Source organism: Rhinoderma darwinii, chromosome 1 (assembly GCF_050947455.1).
Source record: "Rhinoderma darwinii isolate aRhiDar2 chromosome 1, aRhiDar2.hap1, whole genome shotgun sequence".
Taxonomy (NCBI): Eukaryota; Metazoa; Chordata; class Amphibia; order Anura; family Rhinodermatidae; genus Rhinoderma; species Rhinoderma darwinii.
In genome coordinates this window covers 572,999,241-573,020,545 of record NC_134687.1, presented here as the reverse complement: position 1 = coordinate 573,020,545, position 21,305 = coordinate 572,999,241, and the positions used below count along the sequence as shown (strand labels likewise).

The 21,305-nt window shown below is 43.1% G+C and overlaps 1 protein-coding gene across 2 annotated transcripts in view; it reads left to right on the top strand.

Moving 5' to 3' along the window:
- IPO11 (importin 11) overlaps nucleotides 1-21,305 on the top strand; it is a 511,812-nt gene that overhangs the window by 269,278 nt on the left and 221,229 nt on the right. For both annotated transcript variants that reach the window (XM_075839216.1, XM_075839226.1), the window contains exon 23: nucleotides 20,530-20,609. In XM_075839216.1, coding sequence (XP_075695331.1) covers nucleotides 20,530-20,609 — 80 coding nt within the window. The remainder of the gene's footprint in view (nucleotides 1-20,529; nucleotides 20,610-21,305) is intronic.

Sequence of the window (21,305 nt, the reverse complement as noted above, 5' to 3'; positions counted from 1 at the left end):
TATTTTTATTACTTTTCTTTGACCACTTTGTCCCATTTTATTATTTTTTTATTTTTGCTTTTTCCTACCCATCTTCCAAAAGCCATAGCTTTATTTTTCTGTTGATATAGCTGTATGACAGCTTGTTTTTTTGTGGGACAAGTTGTATTTTCTCATGGCACCGTTTATTGTAGCATATAATGTAAAACTGGAAACAATTTCTTTGCGGGGTTACATGGGAAAAAAAACCAGATTCCGCCATTGTTTTTTAGGTTTTGTTTTTACGGCATTTACTGTGTTGTAAAAAGACTTGGTCACTTTATTCTGCGGGTCAATATGATTATGGTGATACCAAATTTATATCCTTTTTTTATGGTTTGCTACTTTTCCAAGGAAGAAACGAATTGTTAAAAATAAAAATGTGTAATGTTGTCATATTGTTAGAGCCATAACTTTTTTATTTTTCTGTCAACTAAGCGGTTTTAAAAAAAAAATTGCATTATTTTTATTGCATTCACCCTGCTGGTGTATATTGTAATAGTTTGATTTAAAAGGCACGGCGATACCAGTTGTGTTAATTTTTCTCTTACCTAATTTTTGGGGTGAAAATGGGACAAGGAGGGTTTTTGATTAATGAAATTTTTTTATATGTATAAAAAAAATCTTTTTAAAAGGATTTAACGCTTTTTAATTTTTTATTAATCCCCCTATGGGAATTGAACCAGCGATAGTATGATCGATATAACGCAGTACTAATCTTTTGCAATATATTGTGATTTTTACAGGCTCTTATGAAGCCCTGCATCTGCGCTTAATAGGAGCACAAAAATGGCATACCTGGGGACCTTCATTAGGTCCCCAGGCTGACATGACAGCTATTGGCAACCTGCAATCACATCGCAGGGTGGAGATGGGACATCGGAGGGAGCCACCCCCTCATTCTTAAATGGGGCTTAAATGCCGCGGTCAATAGCGGACGTCCTATCAGCCCCCGTGACACGATTGCAGGGTGCCGATAGATATCACGCCAGCCTGGAGGCCTAATGAAGGCCCCCTGGTCTGCCATGTTTGTGCTTCTAATATCCTTCAAACGGCTTAAATGCCGCAGTCGCTATTGAGCTCAGCAACTAAGGGATTAAAAGAGTGCAGTGAAGGGTCAGCTGTTTCATATAGCCTACATGCTCAACCCCCGGAGCAGACTCCACCCGTAAGCTTGCTCCATACACCCCCTGGCCTCCGCCGTGTGTGTGTATATATAAGGCGGATGTTGGGAAGGGGTTACAGGAGTTCTCTAGGATTGTTTTTTTTTTTCCGTATTAGGCCCCATTCACATCGTGTTTGTGCTATCCGCCGGGCATATACGTTTTATTATAAAAACGTGGACCATTGAAAACATTTACAAACTTGTACTATTTTCTGTTTACGTCTGCGTTTTTTTATAGCGTGTATGTTTAGCACATACTCATACGTCGGCATACGTTTGTCAGTTTTTTACCTAAAAAAAGGATACGTTTTTTCTAAAGTGAACACTGAAAAAAGAAGAAATAGGATAGATTTACTGTATATAAACGGATACAAACGTATAGCATTACATTTGCATACGTCGTCCATTGAGATCAATGCTAAAAAAAAACGTTACATCGCATATACATTTTTTTGAAGTACGGAATAGCGTAGCAGACTACGCTTTTCAGTACTTTCAAAAAACAGTATCCCAATGTAAACCATGACAAACATAGACCAAACGGATTCTATTTTGGTCTACGTTTGACCTATTATAGTCTATGTATACGCCGAGCTATACGTTTCAATACTTTTTTAGTGTTTAAAAGCGTATACGCCCGGCAGATAGCACAAACGCGATGTAAATGGGGCCTTAGGCTTCGTTCACATCTGCGTTTTGGCATCCGTTTTAGCGGATCAATTGAAATGAAAAAAAACGGACAGATTGACTGATGCCAGACTGAATGCAACGGAAGGTAAAATATGTTTGTTTTTGACGGATCAGTTTACCGGAGCCGTCAAAAAAACTGTCTCTTTTCTTTCCGTTTGTGTCAGTTTGTCATCAGTTATAATCCATTTTTAACGGATCCGTTTTGATCTTTGCATCTTTCTTGCTTTCATTTTTAATCTGCGCATGTGCAGGAAAAAAAACTGATCCGTTAAATGTAATGCATAACTGATACAAACGGATGGCATATCAGTTTATATCCATCATCCATTGACTTCAATGTTAGAAAAAATACTGGAAAGCTCCTTTCCGTCCGGTTTCTGCAATTTTTGACGGAAATAATAGCGCAGCAGACTACGGTATTTCTTCTGTCAAAAAGACTGAATCCTGACGGAACGGAGCCTAACTGAGCAAAACTGAAGCAAAAATAAAACCCATTGAAATCAATGTTTTTTGTTACGGAAACGTTCACTTCCGCTCTTGTGGTTCTCTGACAAATACACTAGAACGGAAGCCACAACGCAGATGTGAACACAGCCTTAGTCTCTTTTCATACTGCGTTTATTGGTCTCCATTTGACATACTCGCTAGGAAAAGCTCTCAAAGTATATATTAAACAGAGGCTGTAACAGATACGTAACAGTGGCATCCGTCACCCAAAGGTTCTAATTGTGTTCATTTAAAGGATACGTCATCCCAGAGGCGTAGCTAGGTTCTCCAGCACCCGGGGCAAAGATTCAGTTTGGCGCCCCCCCCCCCAACCTCTTTCCCGACATCTCCTTCCCCCTCGCCTTGTTTGTTTTCTCTACCAATCGACGTGTCATTTTTTTTCCACATTTCTTTTTATGTAACGCGAGCATAAAAACACTTGTACATTTTACAAGCAATATGGTTCTATACACAACACCAGAACCAAGCTCAGTACATATATACAGCACCAGCATACAGCTCAATTTAGTGCAACCCCTGCCGTATAGGTGTTTACGGCGTAAAACTACAGCTTCCAGCATGGCCCGAACAATGGTAAGGATATGCTGGGAGATGCTGTTTCACAAAAAATAAATCATATCATAATCACACCACCCATCATCTCACTGCAGATCACACAGTGACTACAGTGCTGATTAGAGGCAGAATAAACATTTACATTAAGTGACTAACCGGTGACGTCTCAGATTCTAGTTCTTTTTATCCATCCGGTCCAGACCTCTATGATGAATTCTCCCAGTCACAGCCCATTTCTGCAGTTTGCCGCTCACATGTCTTCAGCTTCTCACTTTTCCAACATTTCTGCACCTATAAATAAATATAAAGTTATCATTATACCACACACTATGCCCCTAATTATAATAGCACCATACACTGCACCTCAAATTATAATAGCATCATAGACCGTGTCCCACACACACACACTGTGCCCCCTGTAGATAGTGCCTGCCATAGAGCCCCCTGTAGATAGTGCCCCCATATAGCCCACCCCTGTATATAGTGTCCCACAAATAACTCCCCCTATAGTGCTCTACAGATAGCACACCCCTGTATATAGCCCCATGTAGATATAGCCCAGCCCTGTATATAGTGCTCCACGTATAGCCCAACCCTGTATATAGCCCCCTGTAGATATAGCCCACCCCTGTATATAGTGCTCTACAGATAGCCCACCCCTGTATATAGCCCCCCTGTAGATATAGCCCACCCCTGTATATAGCCCCCCTGTAGATATAGCCTACCCCTGTATATAGTGCTCCACAGATAGACCAACCCTGTATGTAGCCCCCTGTAGATATAGCCCACCCCTGTATATAGTGCTCCACATATAGTCCACCCCTGTATATAGTGCTCCACATATAGTCCACCCCTGTATATAGTGTTTCACAGATAGCCCACCCCTGTATATAGCCCCCCTGTACATATAGTCCACCCCTGTATATAGTGCTCCACTAGATAGTCCACCCCTGTATATAGTCATCCACAGATAGCCCACCCCTGTATATACTATATACAGGGATGGGCTATCTGTGGAGCACTATATACAGGGGTGGACTATATGTACAGGGGGGCTATATACAGGGGTGGGCTTTCTGTGGAGCACTATAGGGGGAGCTATTTGTTTGATACTATATAAGGGGCTGGACTATATCTACAGGGGGACTATATACAGGGGTGGGCTATATATACAGGGGGACTATATCTACAGGGGGACTATATCTACAGGGGGACTGTATCTACAGGGGGACTATATGTACAGGGGGACTATATGTACAGGGGGACTATATACAGGGGGACTATATCTACAGGGGGACTATATCTACAGGGGGGCTATATCTACAGGGGGGCTATATCTACAGGGTTGGGCTATATCTACAGGGGGACTATATCTAAAGGGGGACTATATCTACAGGAGTGGGCTATATCTACAGGGGGGCTATATCTACAGGGGTGGGCTATATCTACAGGGGTGGGCTATATCTACAGGGGTGGGCTATATCTACAGGGGTGGGCTATATCTACAGAGGGGCTATATACAGGGGTGGACTATATTTACAGGGGGCTATATACTATATAGCCCCCCCTTTATCTGGTGCTCCATAGATATCCCACCCCAGTATATAGCCCCCCTGTAGATAGCCCCCCCCCGTGTAGATAAAGTCCCCCCTCCGTAGATAAAGCCCCCCGTGTAGATAAAGCCTCCCCCCGTGTAGACAAAGTCCCCACCGTAGATGAAGCCCCCCTTGTAGATAAAGCCGCCCCCCGTGTAGACAAAGTCCCCTCCGTAGATAAAGTCCCCCTTGTAGATACAGCCACACACTTTTTTATTACAATTTAAAAAATATATATATATTTAAACTCGCCTTAATCCCGCTCCCACGCCGTCCAGCAGCCATGGAGACCTGCTCTCTTCTGCGCAGGTCTCCTGGGGTTTGAACGCAGCGTCTATGAAAGGCGCTGATTGGCTGGGCAGGATGACTTTCCCTGTCACTCAGCGCCTTTCATCGACGGAAGCTTCACTGGTACAAAAGGTACCAGTTGCTTCACTCGTGGAAAGGCGCTGAATGGCGTGCCCGGTCATTCATTGCTTCTAATTGTACCTGTGTCCTATAGACACAGGTACAATTATAGTGCAGGAGGAGGTGGCGCTGCGCACGGGGCACATGCCCCGCCTGCCCCCCCCTAGCTACACCCCTGCGTCATCCACTCTTATTACCCTTTTCATCACGTATCCGTTAGATGATTACCATTAGAGCCTATGGTTAACGGATTCCACTATTGGGAATTCATTTTATGCATTCGTCACCCATAGGCTATAATTCATCTGTTTAAAAGATACGTCTTGAAAAGTCCATGATGTTAAACTGATTCCTATAACAGAGCTTTCCCGATGCATACATTAAACGTACAGGGAAAACGCAGTATTGTAAGGGGCCTTACAAGAAATAAAATAATAGCTTGAATTGTTTTTTATTAAAAAAAAAAAAAAAAAAAGAAGAGATAATTATTGAATGTAAGCCGGAGCTGGCCATGTAAACATTGTGGCTGTAAACCCGTACATTGTATGAAGGACAGCTTCATACATTCTCTATATGACCACCTCACGTGGACGCTAATAACAGATCTGGTGCGGTATGCATGATGTCATGTGGCCGCTGTTCGGAACTGTCCTCTGTGCAATGTACAGGGTGGGGGCACAAAAGAGCTCAAACATTTTTTAATAAATAAAACAATTGTAAATGTATTTTATTTTATGTAACATGTCTTATAAGGCAGTTCACACAGTGAAATGAAGAGATAGCAACTGAATACCCAAAGCTCTCTCAACCTCAAGTGTTCAAATGTGGGGACATCTGACGTTGTGAGTGACCGTCGTATATAAAAAGGCTGGCGACCTGTGGATACAAGCAGATAACCCCATTTTGTCAAATAGGGTTTAATTTCACTACAAAGTTTCCTGTAAATTTGCCCATCATAGAGAAATAGCCCTGACGAGAAGCAATGATTGTTATGATGCCCGTCTGATTGATTGAGGCCAAAATCTGTGTGTAAACCAAAAACTAAGAACCTTTGAGATTTTTTTTTCAAATGCTATTAAAAAGAAGTCTTGGATTTTTCCATATAAGCATCGGTTTACTTGACAGCATGTAGTACATATTAGGCTCTGTTCACATCTGCGTCGGAGGTCCAGGCCTCTAACGCAGAGTCCAGCAGATTTCACTGGAAGAATAGTGCTGCATGCAGCACTTTTCTTCCCGTCAAAACAACGAGCAGTACGACAGAACCCAATTCATAAGTCAATGGTATCCGTCGGACACCAGCGGTATGCATCGTTCAACAGATACAGAAACTATGACGCCAATGTTAGGCTCATTTATTAAACCAGGTGGTTGAGGGAACTAAAATGTTTGCTATGCACTGGCGGAGGATTATATAGAGTTGGACTGACCCTCCAGAGTACCATGAGATCCTCCGGAGGGTCCGGGCCAGTCACAAAACGGTCCGCCAAAGCTCCAGCAGAGTACAGATCCATATGAAATAATTTGTTTTTTGGTCCGACATTGCTTTAATAGCCACAGTACATCAATTCGAGACGTTCCTTTTGTGTAATATTGTAAATGTTTATCTTTATAATTTGTCCTACTGGCCATCCATGACAGAAAAAGCCCAATGTCATCTGAGTTTGATTACGTCTAATCTCCACTGTTAAATAGGAACAACACTGCCTGTATTGTTTTAGCCTACTTTTATCACCTACGTTAATTACATGCATTTTTGCTGCTATCTTGTTTAGATTGTGTCAGTAATGATGGCGGGCCACGCTAGAAAGAAATAATTACAGGCAAGCTTGATGTAAATTTGCCTTCATATTACCTGCGGCATATGATTGACAGCTTGTAAGGTAAACTCATTTTAGAAGTAAAGAATCCGATTTCTAGATACCATCAATTTCCTTTGTATAGCATAAAGCAACAGTAATAGCCGTGGAACCTTGCAGTGATATGGAGATTATTTTGGAAGCTGACACCATTTCCAATTAGTCATTATCTCTCAATTAAAATTCATACATTTTTATTTCCTCCTTTTTCTTTACTTGAAATGTGACTTTGCTATTATTGCATTAGTGATGGGGGAGGGGGGAGCCTGCATGAGAGATTCTGGAGAGGTCTGTCTTCAGACTTGACTTTATAGTCCTCCAGTGCATGACCAAAAAGGAGGTCTATAAATTCCTGACAGTTGTGCTTCAGCAAGATCTGGAGATCCAAAGGCCAAATCGTAGCTTTACATTAGGACTTGTACCACTATTATTAATCATATAGCAGAGTCATGTTTTACAATTTGTGACACACTTTTAAATAGTGCTACCTTACCTACGCAGGCATTGGAGGCACATATCAATTCCCAAGGACGGTAAAGACTTAGAGAAATGTGGATTCTATAGGCCCATTTCTTTATTAAATGCTGACCTAAAATGGTGGGCAAAGTTACTAGCCCAACATATTTGCACTTTCCTTACAGCTTTGATTGGGGAGAAACAAGTGGGATTTGTCCCCCGCAGGGAGGGAAAACACAACACCATTAGAGTCATACATGCCATATACCATGCAAGATCTAGGAAGATCCCAATGGTCCTTCTGGGAACTGACTCCTGTAGCGTCCATGGCCGCAGGCCGTCATTCCTACTCACCCCTCGGCGGCCATGGATCTGTGAGTCCTAGCCGGCATCTCCTTCCTAGGAGACGCCAGCACCCACTTCCGCTCCACTCTGCACTGTCATTATATTTTAAATTAGCCCCAATCACTCTGGACTATTTAAGGGGCTCTACCCTTCACTCCCTGCCTGAGCATTGTTAGTAATTCCCATGTTAGTCTTTGCAAATGGTCCCTCAATGTTATCCTGTTCTCAGTGTTCCCGTGCCCTGCTACATGTATGCCGTGCGTTGTTACTGAGCCTGTCTAGTGTTAGTAGTGTCCTGCTGCACCTACTGCCGTCCGCCACGTCTGGCGCAACCTGCCGCAGCTGCTGTCATCTGCCACTTCTGGCGCAACCTGCCACATCCTGCCCCATCTGTGCTAAAGACTCTGCCACTGTCTGGACTATTCAGGTACTCTTGTGCTGGACATTGTAGTGATTGGGTGCTCTGTTGTTTGGCCAGCTGCCTCCCCGCTATGGTGGTGCGGCCTAGTCGTCACCGCACCTATTCCTGCTGTTCCCCCTGCTACACCTCCTGTCAGTACCATTGCCAACCTCCGATGCTCCCTGCCACTACCTCCTCGCTATGACGGAGACATAAGGTCCTGCAGAGGATTTCTGAACCAGTGCCAGATCCACTTCAGACTACATGCAAGGGCCTTCTCCTCTGATGACGCAAGGATCGCCTTCATAATCTCTCTCCTTACTGGCAAAGCCCTGGCATGGGCGAATCGCCTTTGGGAACCACAGGGACCGGAGACTCGTGACTTGCAGTATTTTTTACGGATTTTACGTTCTATATTTGGAGAACCTGGGAGAGTTTCTTCTGCTGCTGCATCCCTTCTGACCCTACATCAGGGAGACATCTCCGTGGGTGAGTGTGTCATTCAGTTCCGTACCCTAGCTGCAGAACTAACCTGGAGCAACGAGGCCTTGGTGGCTACATTCTGGCAGGGACTGTCTTCTGGGATTAAAGACGAGCTTGCCACATGCGATCTACCCCCTACCCTGGACGATCTCATTCTACTAGCCACCGGGGTTGACATGAGGATCCTGGAGCATTCACCGGAAGAGAGGATTTCCTAGGCTGGTTACTGCTTTCCAGCAATCCCTACTGTCCTCTTCACTCGTCACACCAGAGGAGCCGATGCAGGTGCACCAGGCCAAATTGTCTACCCAGGAGAATCAACGCAGACGCACTTCAGGACTTTGTCTGTATTGCGGCCTCGGAGGCCATGGTGTGCGTTTGTGTCCCAAGAAGCCAGAGACCCCAGTGCCTAGGATTGGTTAGAGAGACAACCCTAGGCGGAACGGCACTAAATAAAAAATTATCTTCCAAACTGACCATTCCTGTGACCATAGTGTCCGGCAAGGAGACGTACCGAGTTTCTGCCTATCTGGACTCAAGAGCCGCGGCAAAATTAATCCAGCAAGACCTAGTGGATCATCTCCAGTTTCCCACCGTTACACTGGAGATGTCTTTAGTTGTTGCCTCGGTGAATGGTCTTCCTCTGCCCAATCCAATTGTGTCTGAAACCAAGCCACTGAGACTCCAAGTTGGAGTCCTTCATACTGAACTGATTACCGTCCTAGTCTTGCCTAAAGCCAAGAATCATGTTCTACTGGGCCTGCCTTGGCTCCGGCTGCATGCTCCTGTCCTGGATTGGAGTTCCGGAGAAGTTCTCCAATGGGGCCCCAAATGCTTCCACCGCTGCCTGTTACAGATCAATCCCGTCCAGCCTTCTCTGCCTCAATTATTAGCGGGATTGCCTACTCATTTTTCTCAATTTGCAGATGTCTTTAGCAAAAAGGAGGCTGAGATGCTTCTTACAACTGTCCGACTGAACTGGTTCCAAATGCTTCCCTTCCCCATGGATGGGTATATCCTCTCTACTTGTCAAAGACCCATGTCGGCCTATATCAAGGAGAATCTGGAGAGGCGTTTCATACGAAAGTATTCCTCCCCGGCCGAGACCGGGTTCTTCTTCGTTAAAAAGAGGGACGGATTTCTTCGATCCTACATTGACTATCGTGGTCTCAACCAGATCACAGTCAAAAACAAATACCCGTTGCCACTAGTATCCGAACTGTTTGATCGTATACGAGGAGCCAGGATTTTTTCGAAACTTGCGTGGGGCTTACCACTTGATCTGAATCATTCAAAGTGACGAGTGGAAGACGGCATTCAACACCCGAGACGGGCACTACGAATACCTTGTGATGCCTTTCGGTCTATGTAACACTCCCACGGTCTTCCAGGAATTAGTCAATGATATCTTCCGAGATATTCTCTATGTCTGTGTTGTGGTTTATCTCGATGACAATTTCATTTTCTCTCCAGATCCGACGACTCATCAGAGGCATGTTCGTCAAGTTCTACTGCGATTAAGGGAGAATCGTCTGTATGCCAAGTTGGAGAAGTGCGTCTTTGAACAAAATTATCTGCCCTTCCTGGGCTACATCGTCTCGGATCAAGGTCTCAAGATAGACCCTGAGAAGGTAAAGTCTGTCCTGGAATAGCCACGTCCTTAGGGCCTTCGCTCCATACAGCGTTTTTTGGGATTCGCCAACTTCTCCCGGCAGTTTATCCCAAACTTCTCATCACTGTCGGCTCCCATCGCTACCCTTACCAAGAAGGGTGTGAAGACCAAGGTGTGGAATCCAGAGGCAGTATCTGAATTTATTAGCCTCAAGAAAGCCTTCACTTTAGCCTTGATTCTTCATCATCCTGACTTGTTTTGGCAGTTCCCATTGGCGTTGGACGCTTGTTCTGTTGGTGCAGGTGCACTTCTGTTTCAGAGGAGCTCCAAAGGAAAGGCAGTAGTATGTGGCTGTTCTTAGAGACTTTTTTTCTGTGCAGAGCACAACTACTCTATTGGGGATCTGGAGCTACTGGCCATCAAATTGACTCTGGGGGAGTGGAGACATCTGCTAGAGGGAGCAGTCCACTACTGTCCCGCTGACAAAAATGTGAGGGCTGATACCTTGTCCAGATCGTTTGAGACGGATGACACGGTGGAGTCCATTCAAAGTATCGTATACCCGTCCTGCATTGTCACTGCCAATCCTTTGCAAGTTAGAGACATCCCTCCGGGGAGGACTTTTGTTTGGTTGGCAGACAGGAGAAGAATTCTCCGCTGGGGACACAGCTCTAAGCTGGGCACGCTGGTGTTCGTAAGACCCTAGACCTGATTACTCGTCATTTCTGGTGCCCCACGCTAGCCAATGATGTTGTGGACTTTGTCTCTTCCTGCACGGTGTGTGCTTCTAACAAGGTTGCTCACTCCAAGCCTGCCGGCCTGCTCCAAACTCTGCTTGTACCCAATGCCCCCTGCAGCACATTGCGATGGACTTTGTCATAGACCTTCTTCCCTCAGCAGGATGCAACACTGTCTGGGTGGTGGTGGACCAGTTCTCGAAGATGGCACATTTTATTCCGCTGACCGGTCTTTCTTCTGCTCCTCGACTAGCAAATCTCTTTATCCAGTACCTCTTCCGTTTGCATGGCTTTCCCCTTCACATTGTGTCTGATCAGGGGGTTCAGTTCACTTAAAAATTCTGGACAGACTTCTGTAGGCTCCTGGATATGAAATTGGACTTTTCCTCAGCTTATCACCCCCAGTCCAATGGTCAAGTAGAGCGGATTAACCAGATCATGGAGCATTATCTCCGCCACTTCATCTTCATGCAGCATGATGACTGGGTACAGCTTCTTCCTTGGGCCGAGTTCTCATACAACAATCACACAAGTAAGTCCACCACTTCCCCACCATTCCACATTGTGTACGGTCAACATATCGAATCCCTCTTCGTGTGTCGCCTACATCTCAGGTACCCGCTGCTGACTCTGCATTTTGGGTCTTGCTACAAATCTGGCAACAGACCCGGTCCTCTATTCTGCTAGCAGTCGATCGCATGAAGCGAAATGCGGATATAAAAAGCAGAGTATCTTCCAGGTACCAAAGTCTGGCTGTCCTCACGGAATATTCGTTTAAAGTTACCTTCGTACAAGTTTGCTACCAGGTTCCTCGGACCCTTTGAGATACTACAACAGATAAACCCTGTCACCTATAAGCTTTGGCTGCCGCCTACCCTCAGGATACCCAACTCCTTTCATGTGTACCTCCTGAAACCGGTGGTCCTGAACCGCAACAGTAAGACTCCTAGTCCCGCAGTTGCTCCCAGCAGGTCATTTGCTGTGTTTGAGGTGAAGGAGATCCTGGACTGCAAGAGGGTAAGAGGAAGGACTTTCTATTTGGTGGACTGGAGAGGGTTTGTTCCTGCGGAGAGGTCCTGGGAGCCAGAAGAGATGCCCCTACCCCCATCAAGAAACTTCTTTCTCGCTCTGGTTCCAAGAAGAGGGGGCGTAAGAGGGGGAATACTGTAGCGTTCATGGCCGCGGACCGACGTTCCTACTCACCCCTCGGCCGCGGCCATGGATCTGTGAGTGCTGGCCGGCATCTCCTTGCTAGGAGACGCCAGCACCCACTTCCGCTCTGCTCAGCACTCTCCCATAGGGTGCGCACGCTCGTGCCCGGCCTTAAAGGGGCCAGCACGCGCACATGAATTATATTTTAAATTAGCCCTAATCACTCACTATTAAAGGGGCCATGCCCCTTCACTCCCTGCCTGAGCGTTGTTAGTCATTCCCATGTTAGTCTTTGCAAATGGTCCCTCAATGTTATCCTGTTCCCAGTGTTCCCGTGCCTTGCTACCTGTATCCCGTGCCATGCGTTGTTCCTGAGCCTGTCTAGTGTTGGAGTCGTGTCCTGCAGCACCTACTGCTATCCGCCACTTCTGGTGAATCCGGTCAAACCTACTGCCGTCCGCCACATCTGGTGCAACCTGCTGCAGCTGCTGTCATCCGCCTCATCTGGCGCAACCTGCTACATCCTGCCCCATCCGTGCTAAAGCCTATGCCACTGTCTAGACTATTCAGGTACCCTTGTGCTGGACTTTTTATTGATTGGGTGCTCTGTTGTTTGGCCAGCTGCCTCCCCGCTACGGCAGTGCGGCCTAGTGGGTCCACATACCCACAGATCGTGACAACTCCGAGAAGGCTTCTGATAGGGTGAGATGGCAATTCATGATAGAAGTCCTGATTAGGTTTAATTTTCCCCTTCCGTTTATATCAGCTATTTTTTCCTTGAACTCCTCCTCCTCTGCCAGGGTTAGAGTAAATGGCTCCCTGTCCGATCTATTCAAAATATTCAATGGCACCAGACAGAGTTGCCCTTTATCAGCTACACTATTTGTACTGGTGATTGAGACCTTACTACTAAAATTTAGATGCACCTCTCAAATTGTGGGACTCAAAGTAGGTCGGTACACCCATTCCACTGCTGTCTCTGCAGATGACCTTTTACTTTTTATCACTAACCCAACTATTGCATTCCCACATATCTTGAGTATTTTTGAACAATTTGGACACATTTCAAATTTTAAGATTAACTATGATAAATCAACTGAATTATACGACATTATATAAAAAAATTAAGAACTACTTACTGAAACGTAATATCCCTTTTATATCTTCGATCGGTAGGAAAAATCTGCTCTCGACTTATGTTCTACCCCAGATTTTATATGTTCTTCAGACACTCCCTCTAGATGTACCTCGGGTTTTTTTTCACTAAGTTTAGGTCTCTATTTATCCAGTTCTTATGGAATAGGAAACACTCGAGGTTGGCCTACACAAAATTGATCCAGATGAGAGGACAAGGTGGCTTTGGTTTGGCAGACCTATATACTTATTATAGGGCTATTCAACTTTCTAGATGGACTCCGCTGCAGATATTTCTTTAACCCCTCCGTATGTTGCTATTGAGAGACGCTTGATGGGGAAACGCCCTTTTTATGGGTGTAAACTCACTTGATGTGAGATCTAACCTCCAAAGTGATCTAACTAAAGGTCTCCTAAGGGTTTGTTCTAAGACGAAGGCCTTGAATTTAGAGAAAGGTGTTTTGTCCCCTCTGGCCCCTTTGAGTGTCTTACCATCTTACTTAGTGAATTCCTTATTAGATGTCCCTACATATTGTCTGAAGCTATCTCAGTGGCGGGTATTCAGGCTTCTGGGCCCCATCAAGACTCTTAACCTATTTGATTTATGTGAAGATATTGGGGAGTCTTCACCCTCCAAAATCCATACTTTTGATTTCACCACCACATGTCAGAAATTCCTGAAATACCGTTCAAATGCTAAAGGTGACCACACATGGCTGGAGAATTATCTCCTATTACCATCTCCACCAAAACAAATTTTGTCCAGAATATATCCTGCTTTGTTGTTGGACCAATCCATTGACCGCCCAGGGTTTATTTTAGATTGGGAGAGAGAATTACAGACTAGCTTCACAGCCTCAAAACTGGCCTTTATTCTGACCCACTCCCGTGGATTTTCCAGATGTGTGCGTGTCCAAGAAAACTGCTATAAGACTCTGGTCAGATGGTATAGAACCCCTGAATACCTGCATAGGATTGATTTGATCGCCTGTAATATCTGCTGGAGATGCAACGTGGAAACTGGCAGTTTATCTCATATTTGGTGGTCCTGTCCGCTCATCAGACCATTCTGGGAGGCAATTAAACAGCTTATAATCCACTTCTTATACATTGAGTGCGGACTTGGTCGTCTTATGGTGCCTACAATCGAATTTCATACCATCAACTAAAAATTTGCCTACCTTTATGATTTCTGCAAGATGGAAGGATACTCCCCCCCCGGCTGCTGATATGTGGATGTCTAAAATGCACCAATTATGTTGCATGGAGGAATTGGCAGCATGTGAACACAATTCTAGATCCTCCTATTTGTCCATTTGGGGGCCCTGGTTGGATTATGTCAGCATTTCCACCAATTAGCTTATTGACCACATAGCAAACCTTTTTTATTTTGGATATTGATACTGATTTTTACGTGACCGCCTTTGGTGAATGTCCTAGTACTTTACAGATAACCTAACTCCTAGCATGTTGTTGGCCGAGGTAATGGAAAGATTTCTACACTTCTAATGTTATTTTGAAACATGTATCTCATGTGAATTTGAGCAATAACATTCCAGATTCCATTTCCTTATATAATAATTTCATTTGTATTTCACGAAGACAACTCAGGTATCTGCTTTTTTAGGACATATTTAATTACACTACCGTTCAAAAGTTTAGGGTCACTTCGAAATTTCCTTATTTTTTTTCAATGAAGATAACATTAAATTAATCAGAAATACACTCTATACATTGTTAATGTGCTAAATGACTATTCTAGCTGCAAACGTCTGTTTTTTAATGCAATATCTACATAGGTGTATAGAGACCCATTTCCAGCAACCATCACTCCAGTGTTCTAATGGTACATTGTGTTTGCTAACTGTGTTAGAAGGCTAATGGATGATTAGAAAACACTTGAAAACCCTTGTGCAATTATGTTAGCACCGCTGTAAACAGTTTTGCTGTTTAGAGGAGCTATAAAACTGACCTTCCTTTGAGCTAGTTGAGAATCTGGAGCATTACATTTGTGGGTTCGATTAAACTCTTAAAATGGCTAGAAAAAGAGAGCTTTCATGTGAAACTCGACAGTCTATTCTTGTTCTTAGAAATGAAGGCTATTCCATGCGAGAAATTGCCAAGAAACTGATGATTTCCTACAACGGAGTGTACTACTCCCTTCAGAGGACAGCACACACAGGCTCTAACCAGAGTAGAAAGAGAAGTGGGAGGCCCCGCTGCACAACTGAGCAACAAGACAAGTACATTAGAGTCTCTAGTTTGAGAAATAGACGCCTCACAGGTCCTCAACTGGCAGCTTCATTGAATAGTACCCGCAAAATGCCAGTGTCAACGTCTACAGTGAAGAGGCGACTCCGGGATGCTGGCCTTCGGGCAGAGTGGCAAAGAAAAAGCCATATCTGAGACTGGCTAATAAAAGGAAAAGATTAATATGGGCAAAAGCACAAAGACATTGGGCAGAGGAAGATTGGAAAAAAATGTTATGGACAGACGAATCGAAGTTTGAGGTGTTTGGATCACACAGAAGAACATTTGTGAGACGCAGAACAACTGAAAAGATGCTGGAAGAGTGCCTGACGCCATCTGTCAAGCATGGTGGAGGTAATGTGATGGTCTGGGGTTGCTTTGGTGCTGGTAAAGTGGAAGATTTGTACAAGGTATAAGGGATTTTGAATAAGGAAGGCTATCACTCCATTTTGCAACGCCATGCCATACCCTGTGGACAGCGCTTGATTGGAGCCAATTTCATCCTACAACAGGACAATGACCCAAAGCACACCTCCAAATTCTGCAAGAACTATTTAGGGAAGAAGCAGGCAGCTGGTATTCTATCTGTAATGGAGTGGCCAGCGCAGTCACCAGATCTCAACCCCATAGATCTGTTGTGGAAGCAGCTTGACCGTATGGTACGCAAGAAGTGCCCATCAAGCCAATCCAACTTGTGGGAGGGGCTTCTGGAAGCATGGGGTGAAATTTCTCCCAATTACCTCAGCAAATTAACAGCTACAATGCCAAAGGTCAGCAATGCTGTAATTGCTGCAAATGGAGCATTCGTTTACAAAAGCAAAGTTTGAAAGAGAAAATTATTATTTCAAATAAAAATCATTATTTCTAACCTTGTCAATGTCTTGACTATATTTTCTAGTCATTTTGCAACTCATTTGATAAATATAAGTGTGAGTTTTCATGGGAAACACAAAATTGTCTGGGTGACCCCAAACTTTTGAACGGTAGTGTATGCATTTATTGGCTATTCCTACAATGTCACCATTTTGATTTGTCTATGTTATATCTGTGTTCTTATTGTATTGTGTATCTTGATGCACCTTTGTTTGAGGAATAGGACTTGTATCGCTCCTTATATATTTTCATGATATTTAATCAGTTGACTTTATAATTGTATGTATTAAGTTTTGAGGATATTAATCCACAGCCTTTCTTTGACCTGCGAGTCATCTGATTTATGCATATTTACCTGAATTTTATGTTTTGGAGATGAATCTCATTGTCCTGTATTTTCATATGCTTTTTTTTATTTCAATAAAAAGAGAATTTATTTAAAAAAAGAAAATCACTGCTTTCTTGTGATGGTATCAGAGAGGAGAGAGATTTAGCCGCCGATGACAGCAGATTGTAATTCAGATGTATGGTATGGTGGTCCGCCAGTCCTGCATTGAGAACTGCATAGCAGTGTAGGGAATAGGTGGCCATGTTTCCTTGCAGCACTGGTGTTCTGCGTTTTCTCTCTGTCTGTGTTCCTCTGGGTATGCTGCGGTTTCCATTCATTATCTTAACTATATTGATATGATAATTGGCTTCCGGGGGAAAAATGTGTCTTAATGTCGGTGTCTGTGATAGGGAGACTAGATTATGGGCCCTATTGGGGACCTGGGCAGTGAATGATTCTAATCTCTGTTCAAGATGCATAATATGTTGGTGCCATATAAGCATAACAATGCTAAGAATTAGTAGGTAAGGGCAGCGGTGAGCAATTAAATGGATTGACAACCATGTAATATAATACATGGTCACTCTGAGTCATCCAGAGTGGCAGCCACTCTTTGCATTGACTCTCCTTTCTGACTCATAGATGGGGTCCCAAGTGAAGGACACCCCCTTGATGTTCATATGTCCTAATAGGGCAATGGTGCTAAAAATACTGCTGTACAGCAATAAATATGTGTGCACTACATGAGATTATAGGATTTCCCGTATCATTTGAAGCCCACAGTTGCACCACATGAAACCCCATCAGCTCCACAACTCCTCTATTGCTATTGTTATACAATACTTCACTTTTAGCAGGTCCTCCACAGCACCCCCAGTCCACACTCAGTCCTTCTCCTAGGACAGACTCACATGATTCACTGTTAAAATATATCCTGATCTATGGTTTATAGATGTTGGATTATAGTTTCAAAACTGTTCATTGGAGATTAAATAATTTTATAGCATGTTTTATAGCAGTACAAGCTACTAGTGGCTCTTTCTGTAATATTTAAATGAAACCTTTTAGCCGTTAGTGTAACTACATGCAACTCTCAGTGATTCTATTCATTGTATATATAAAACATGGAAAATATTTCATTTATGGCATTGGTAATGCAGCATAGTGTAGAGCAATTCAGAAGTATCGAGCTCTTCTTAGTCCTACAGCGGTGAGGCATGATGAAAAGGCAATATAGATTGATTCTCAATATTTGCAGTTTTTTCTGTTCACTAACCATGGGATGCTGCAAACGTATCCTTTCTATTTTTAGTAAAAGTGTTTTATTAATTCGGACAGCCATATGGGGCATAAAAATTTGTAATATAGATCTTCGGCATTATAGAATGAAAGCTTTGTATAAATACTGCTCCTGGCTGTAGAAGAAGCAGCTGGACTGCCATTAGTGGTGAGATTAAGTCTGTCTGTCTTTATATGTTCGTTTTGTTTTCTTCTCCTTTATAGTTTTTCTATTCTTCTAATAACTAATTATTTTATAGCCAGGTATTGTTCGGTCGATAAATGAAACAGATGATGAATTACATTTGCTTCCAGGCCTCCAGTCTATCTTTCATGTGATCTTCTACATAAGTACCTAACTTTCACTGTGACGTTTCCCAAATACAGTTATTAAATATTTGTCTCTTTGTATTGTGTAGACAACTCATTGTACCGGTCTGTCCAGTGGCCCTATTTTGTAATGTGGATTGTCCATTCACCCCCTAAGGTATCTGTTGTCTACACGCAGTCACACAGAGTCCCTGCGGCTCCATAATATTGGAAACGCCATTTTCACAGTATAGTGTCTTTGTCTGGCACTGCATTACGGTTGTTTGTTGTGCTAGAGGCAGTGCTTCTAGAGGAGAACACAGTCGTAATACGGCATCCGGCATGCCATGATTGTTTTTCTATTGGATTCTATATGAAAAAAAAATCTTTATGAAATTAAAGGCTTACAGAGGTCAGTACGGCTCAATATACTTCCATGGGTGCCATTTTACTGCTCTGTACAACTCAGAGGTTATACACAGGTGTAATACGGCCTTGTAGAACTTTGAGGTTATGTGATTAAGCAAATGTAGGACCATTATTAGAAATGTTGGTAAATGTGGTCCGCAACCATCTTTGCAGGTCTCTAAAATACTTTTTGGTGGCAGGAGAGATCCGCTTACTTTGGTGCAAAAACATTTCAGATTTAGATTTTTCCTCAAGTTACTAATGCATTTTTTGGACAGCAGAATTATACAGCGCTAGCAAAAAGCAAAAATGTGACCTTTGCGTGGAGATACACTACTTCGCGCTGGGCGGTAATGTTGCCGCGGTCGCTTGGAGAGTATCGTGCATGTGTCCTATCAGTTACAATAGGACCCATGCACGATATACTCCGGCGTCGTAAGTCTACCTTGGGAACTGTGCAGTCCATCAAGCACTAGCGTATCTCCACACCCAATGTCAGATCATGCAGAATATCAGACATGGAGGGAAACTGTAAAAAATATTTACATGTTTACATTCTATTCTGAGACATCACTGGACGTTAAATGCCCAATGTCTGATACACTATTGAGGGAATCCGATGACAACATGCCCCTTTCTGGTTTGTGGAGTGCATATCTACACCAGTAATTTCCAACCCTTTTATCATAGTGAAAATGTTCCTCTCATTGTGAACCCCTACAACTTACCCTAATGTAAAAGTGATATGCTGTTGCTGTCTCCAAGATAACTACTAACCAAGTTATGCAGAACCCTAGTTGGGTTGGGTGATCTACGGCTAATATGTATTTATAAGTCTGGGTATGGTTGTGGAGACACCTGACAGACACATGAATAGGGAATGTTCTTATAAAGCCCTGATCACATAAGCACAATGCTCCTCTGATGGAGCAGAACAACGGAAACACCAACATAGGTGTGAACCCGGCCTTTAGGACGTGACAGTAGTGCTGCCTATAGTTTTGAACCTGTTACATCAAATGATCATATTACAGTTTAGAAGTAAGAAATGAATTATTATTTTTTCACATTTTGAATGTACACTAAAAGGCTGTAAACATCCCTTCTGGTAGGTCCCTATTAGAGTCCACTATACACATTAAGTTAATTTTGTTGTATTTCCTGCACACGACCGTAAAAAATCTCCGTAATTGCGTACCGTAATACGGTCCGCAATTACGGACCCGTCCAGTTCTATTGGCCGCGGACACCTTTCCGTTCCGCTACGGGTAGGTGTCCGTGTTGTAGAACCGTGCTGGGAATTATAGAGCATGTCCTACTTTTCGTTTTTTACGGGTCGTGCCCGGGCCATGATTATTACGGGCATGGCCGTGTGCAATGAGGCCTTATTCTTTCGCTTTGAGGAGGACATTAGATCCATCATGTTTAATTTTACAGATTCAAGATCAGCAGCCAATAGGGGCATTGCGAGTAATTTTTTTTTTTTTATTACAGGCCAAAATGTCCGTCAGTTAAAAGGTTTGTCTGCTTTGGACAATCCCTTTTTTTTAATTTTTTTTATTAATATATGCATGAGTCCTTTAACGATAAGCTGATCACAGTGTTTCTGCGGCTTGTACCCCCCAGTGATCGGCTGTGGGGGAAATTAGCAAGTGTACAGTTCCTCTGCAGCACCACCACAGGTGAAATAGAGCATTACGCGGTGCCCCTCAATTAACCTTCTAATACAGTATTTCAATATGGGTGTTAAAAATCAGACAACCCCTGTCTAATATAGATTCCTCACGAAAATGCATCTATCTATTTTGTCAGTTTGTTGACAATTAGTATATGGTAATTTGACTTTTTTTTACAAATCTGTGAGATTTGTTATTGCTTTTATTTGAAAACTATATTGTACTGTTATTATTAATATTTATATTAATCAGGCATCATTTCTAATATTGGGAAATATGTTTTACTTGTAGAATTAAGTTCGGAAAACCTCCGCATCGGCTTCAAGATCATCAACGCTTACATGGTCTTTGTTTCCTCTGAATTTTTGCAGGTACGTTGTATCTTGGATGTCCTTTTAACCTGGTTTGTTTGCCTATGTTGTACACAATCTATATTTCTGATCAGCAACGGTAACGGTTTTAATAAACCTTCATACTGTTATTGAAAGACAATTTTGAAGCATATAAAAATGACACCGGAATCGGGCAGAATAAAATAGAGGCCACAGGTGAACTATGTAAACATGGTTTTCTTATAAATTTCAAATTATTTGCCAACCACATAACACTTCTTGCTGCTTTACAATGATTGATGAGCGGTTACGTTTTGTCATTTGACATTTATACAACGCTGTCTGCGCCAGAAGGGGCACAGCACACTGGAGAATTATTATGTTGGATATTGCTCATGAATTGAAAAGGCGTCTTAAGTATTCATCTCTCCTTATGCAACATGAGCCCCACTATTCGAAACCGTATTTAATGCTGCCATTAGTTTTTATGCTACTTGGCACTTTTGATTTGTAGTCTTAAGAAATAGAAACCATTACAGAAAAAAACATACTGAAGTAAAAAAAATCTATGACGAGTAATAAATCAGATTTCTTGGACGTCCGAGCAGTGAATGCAATAAATTGAATCTGAGCTACGGACTTCTGTCTGCCAGCATTATACAGCAGGCCCCTACCTCGTTCATGAGCTGTGATTCTGTTATCTTTTCACATTCATGCTTTAGTATTGTGTGGGTG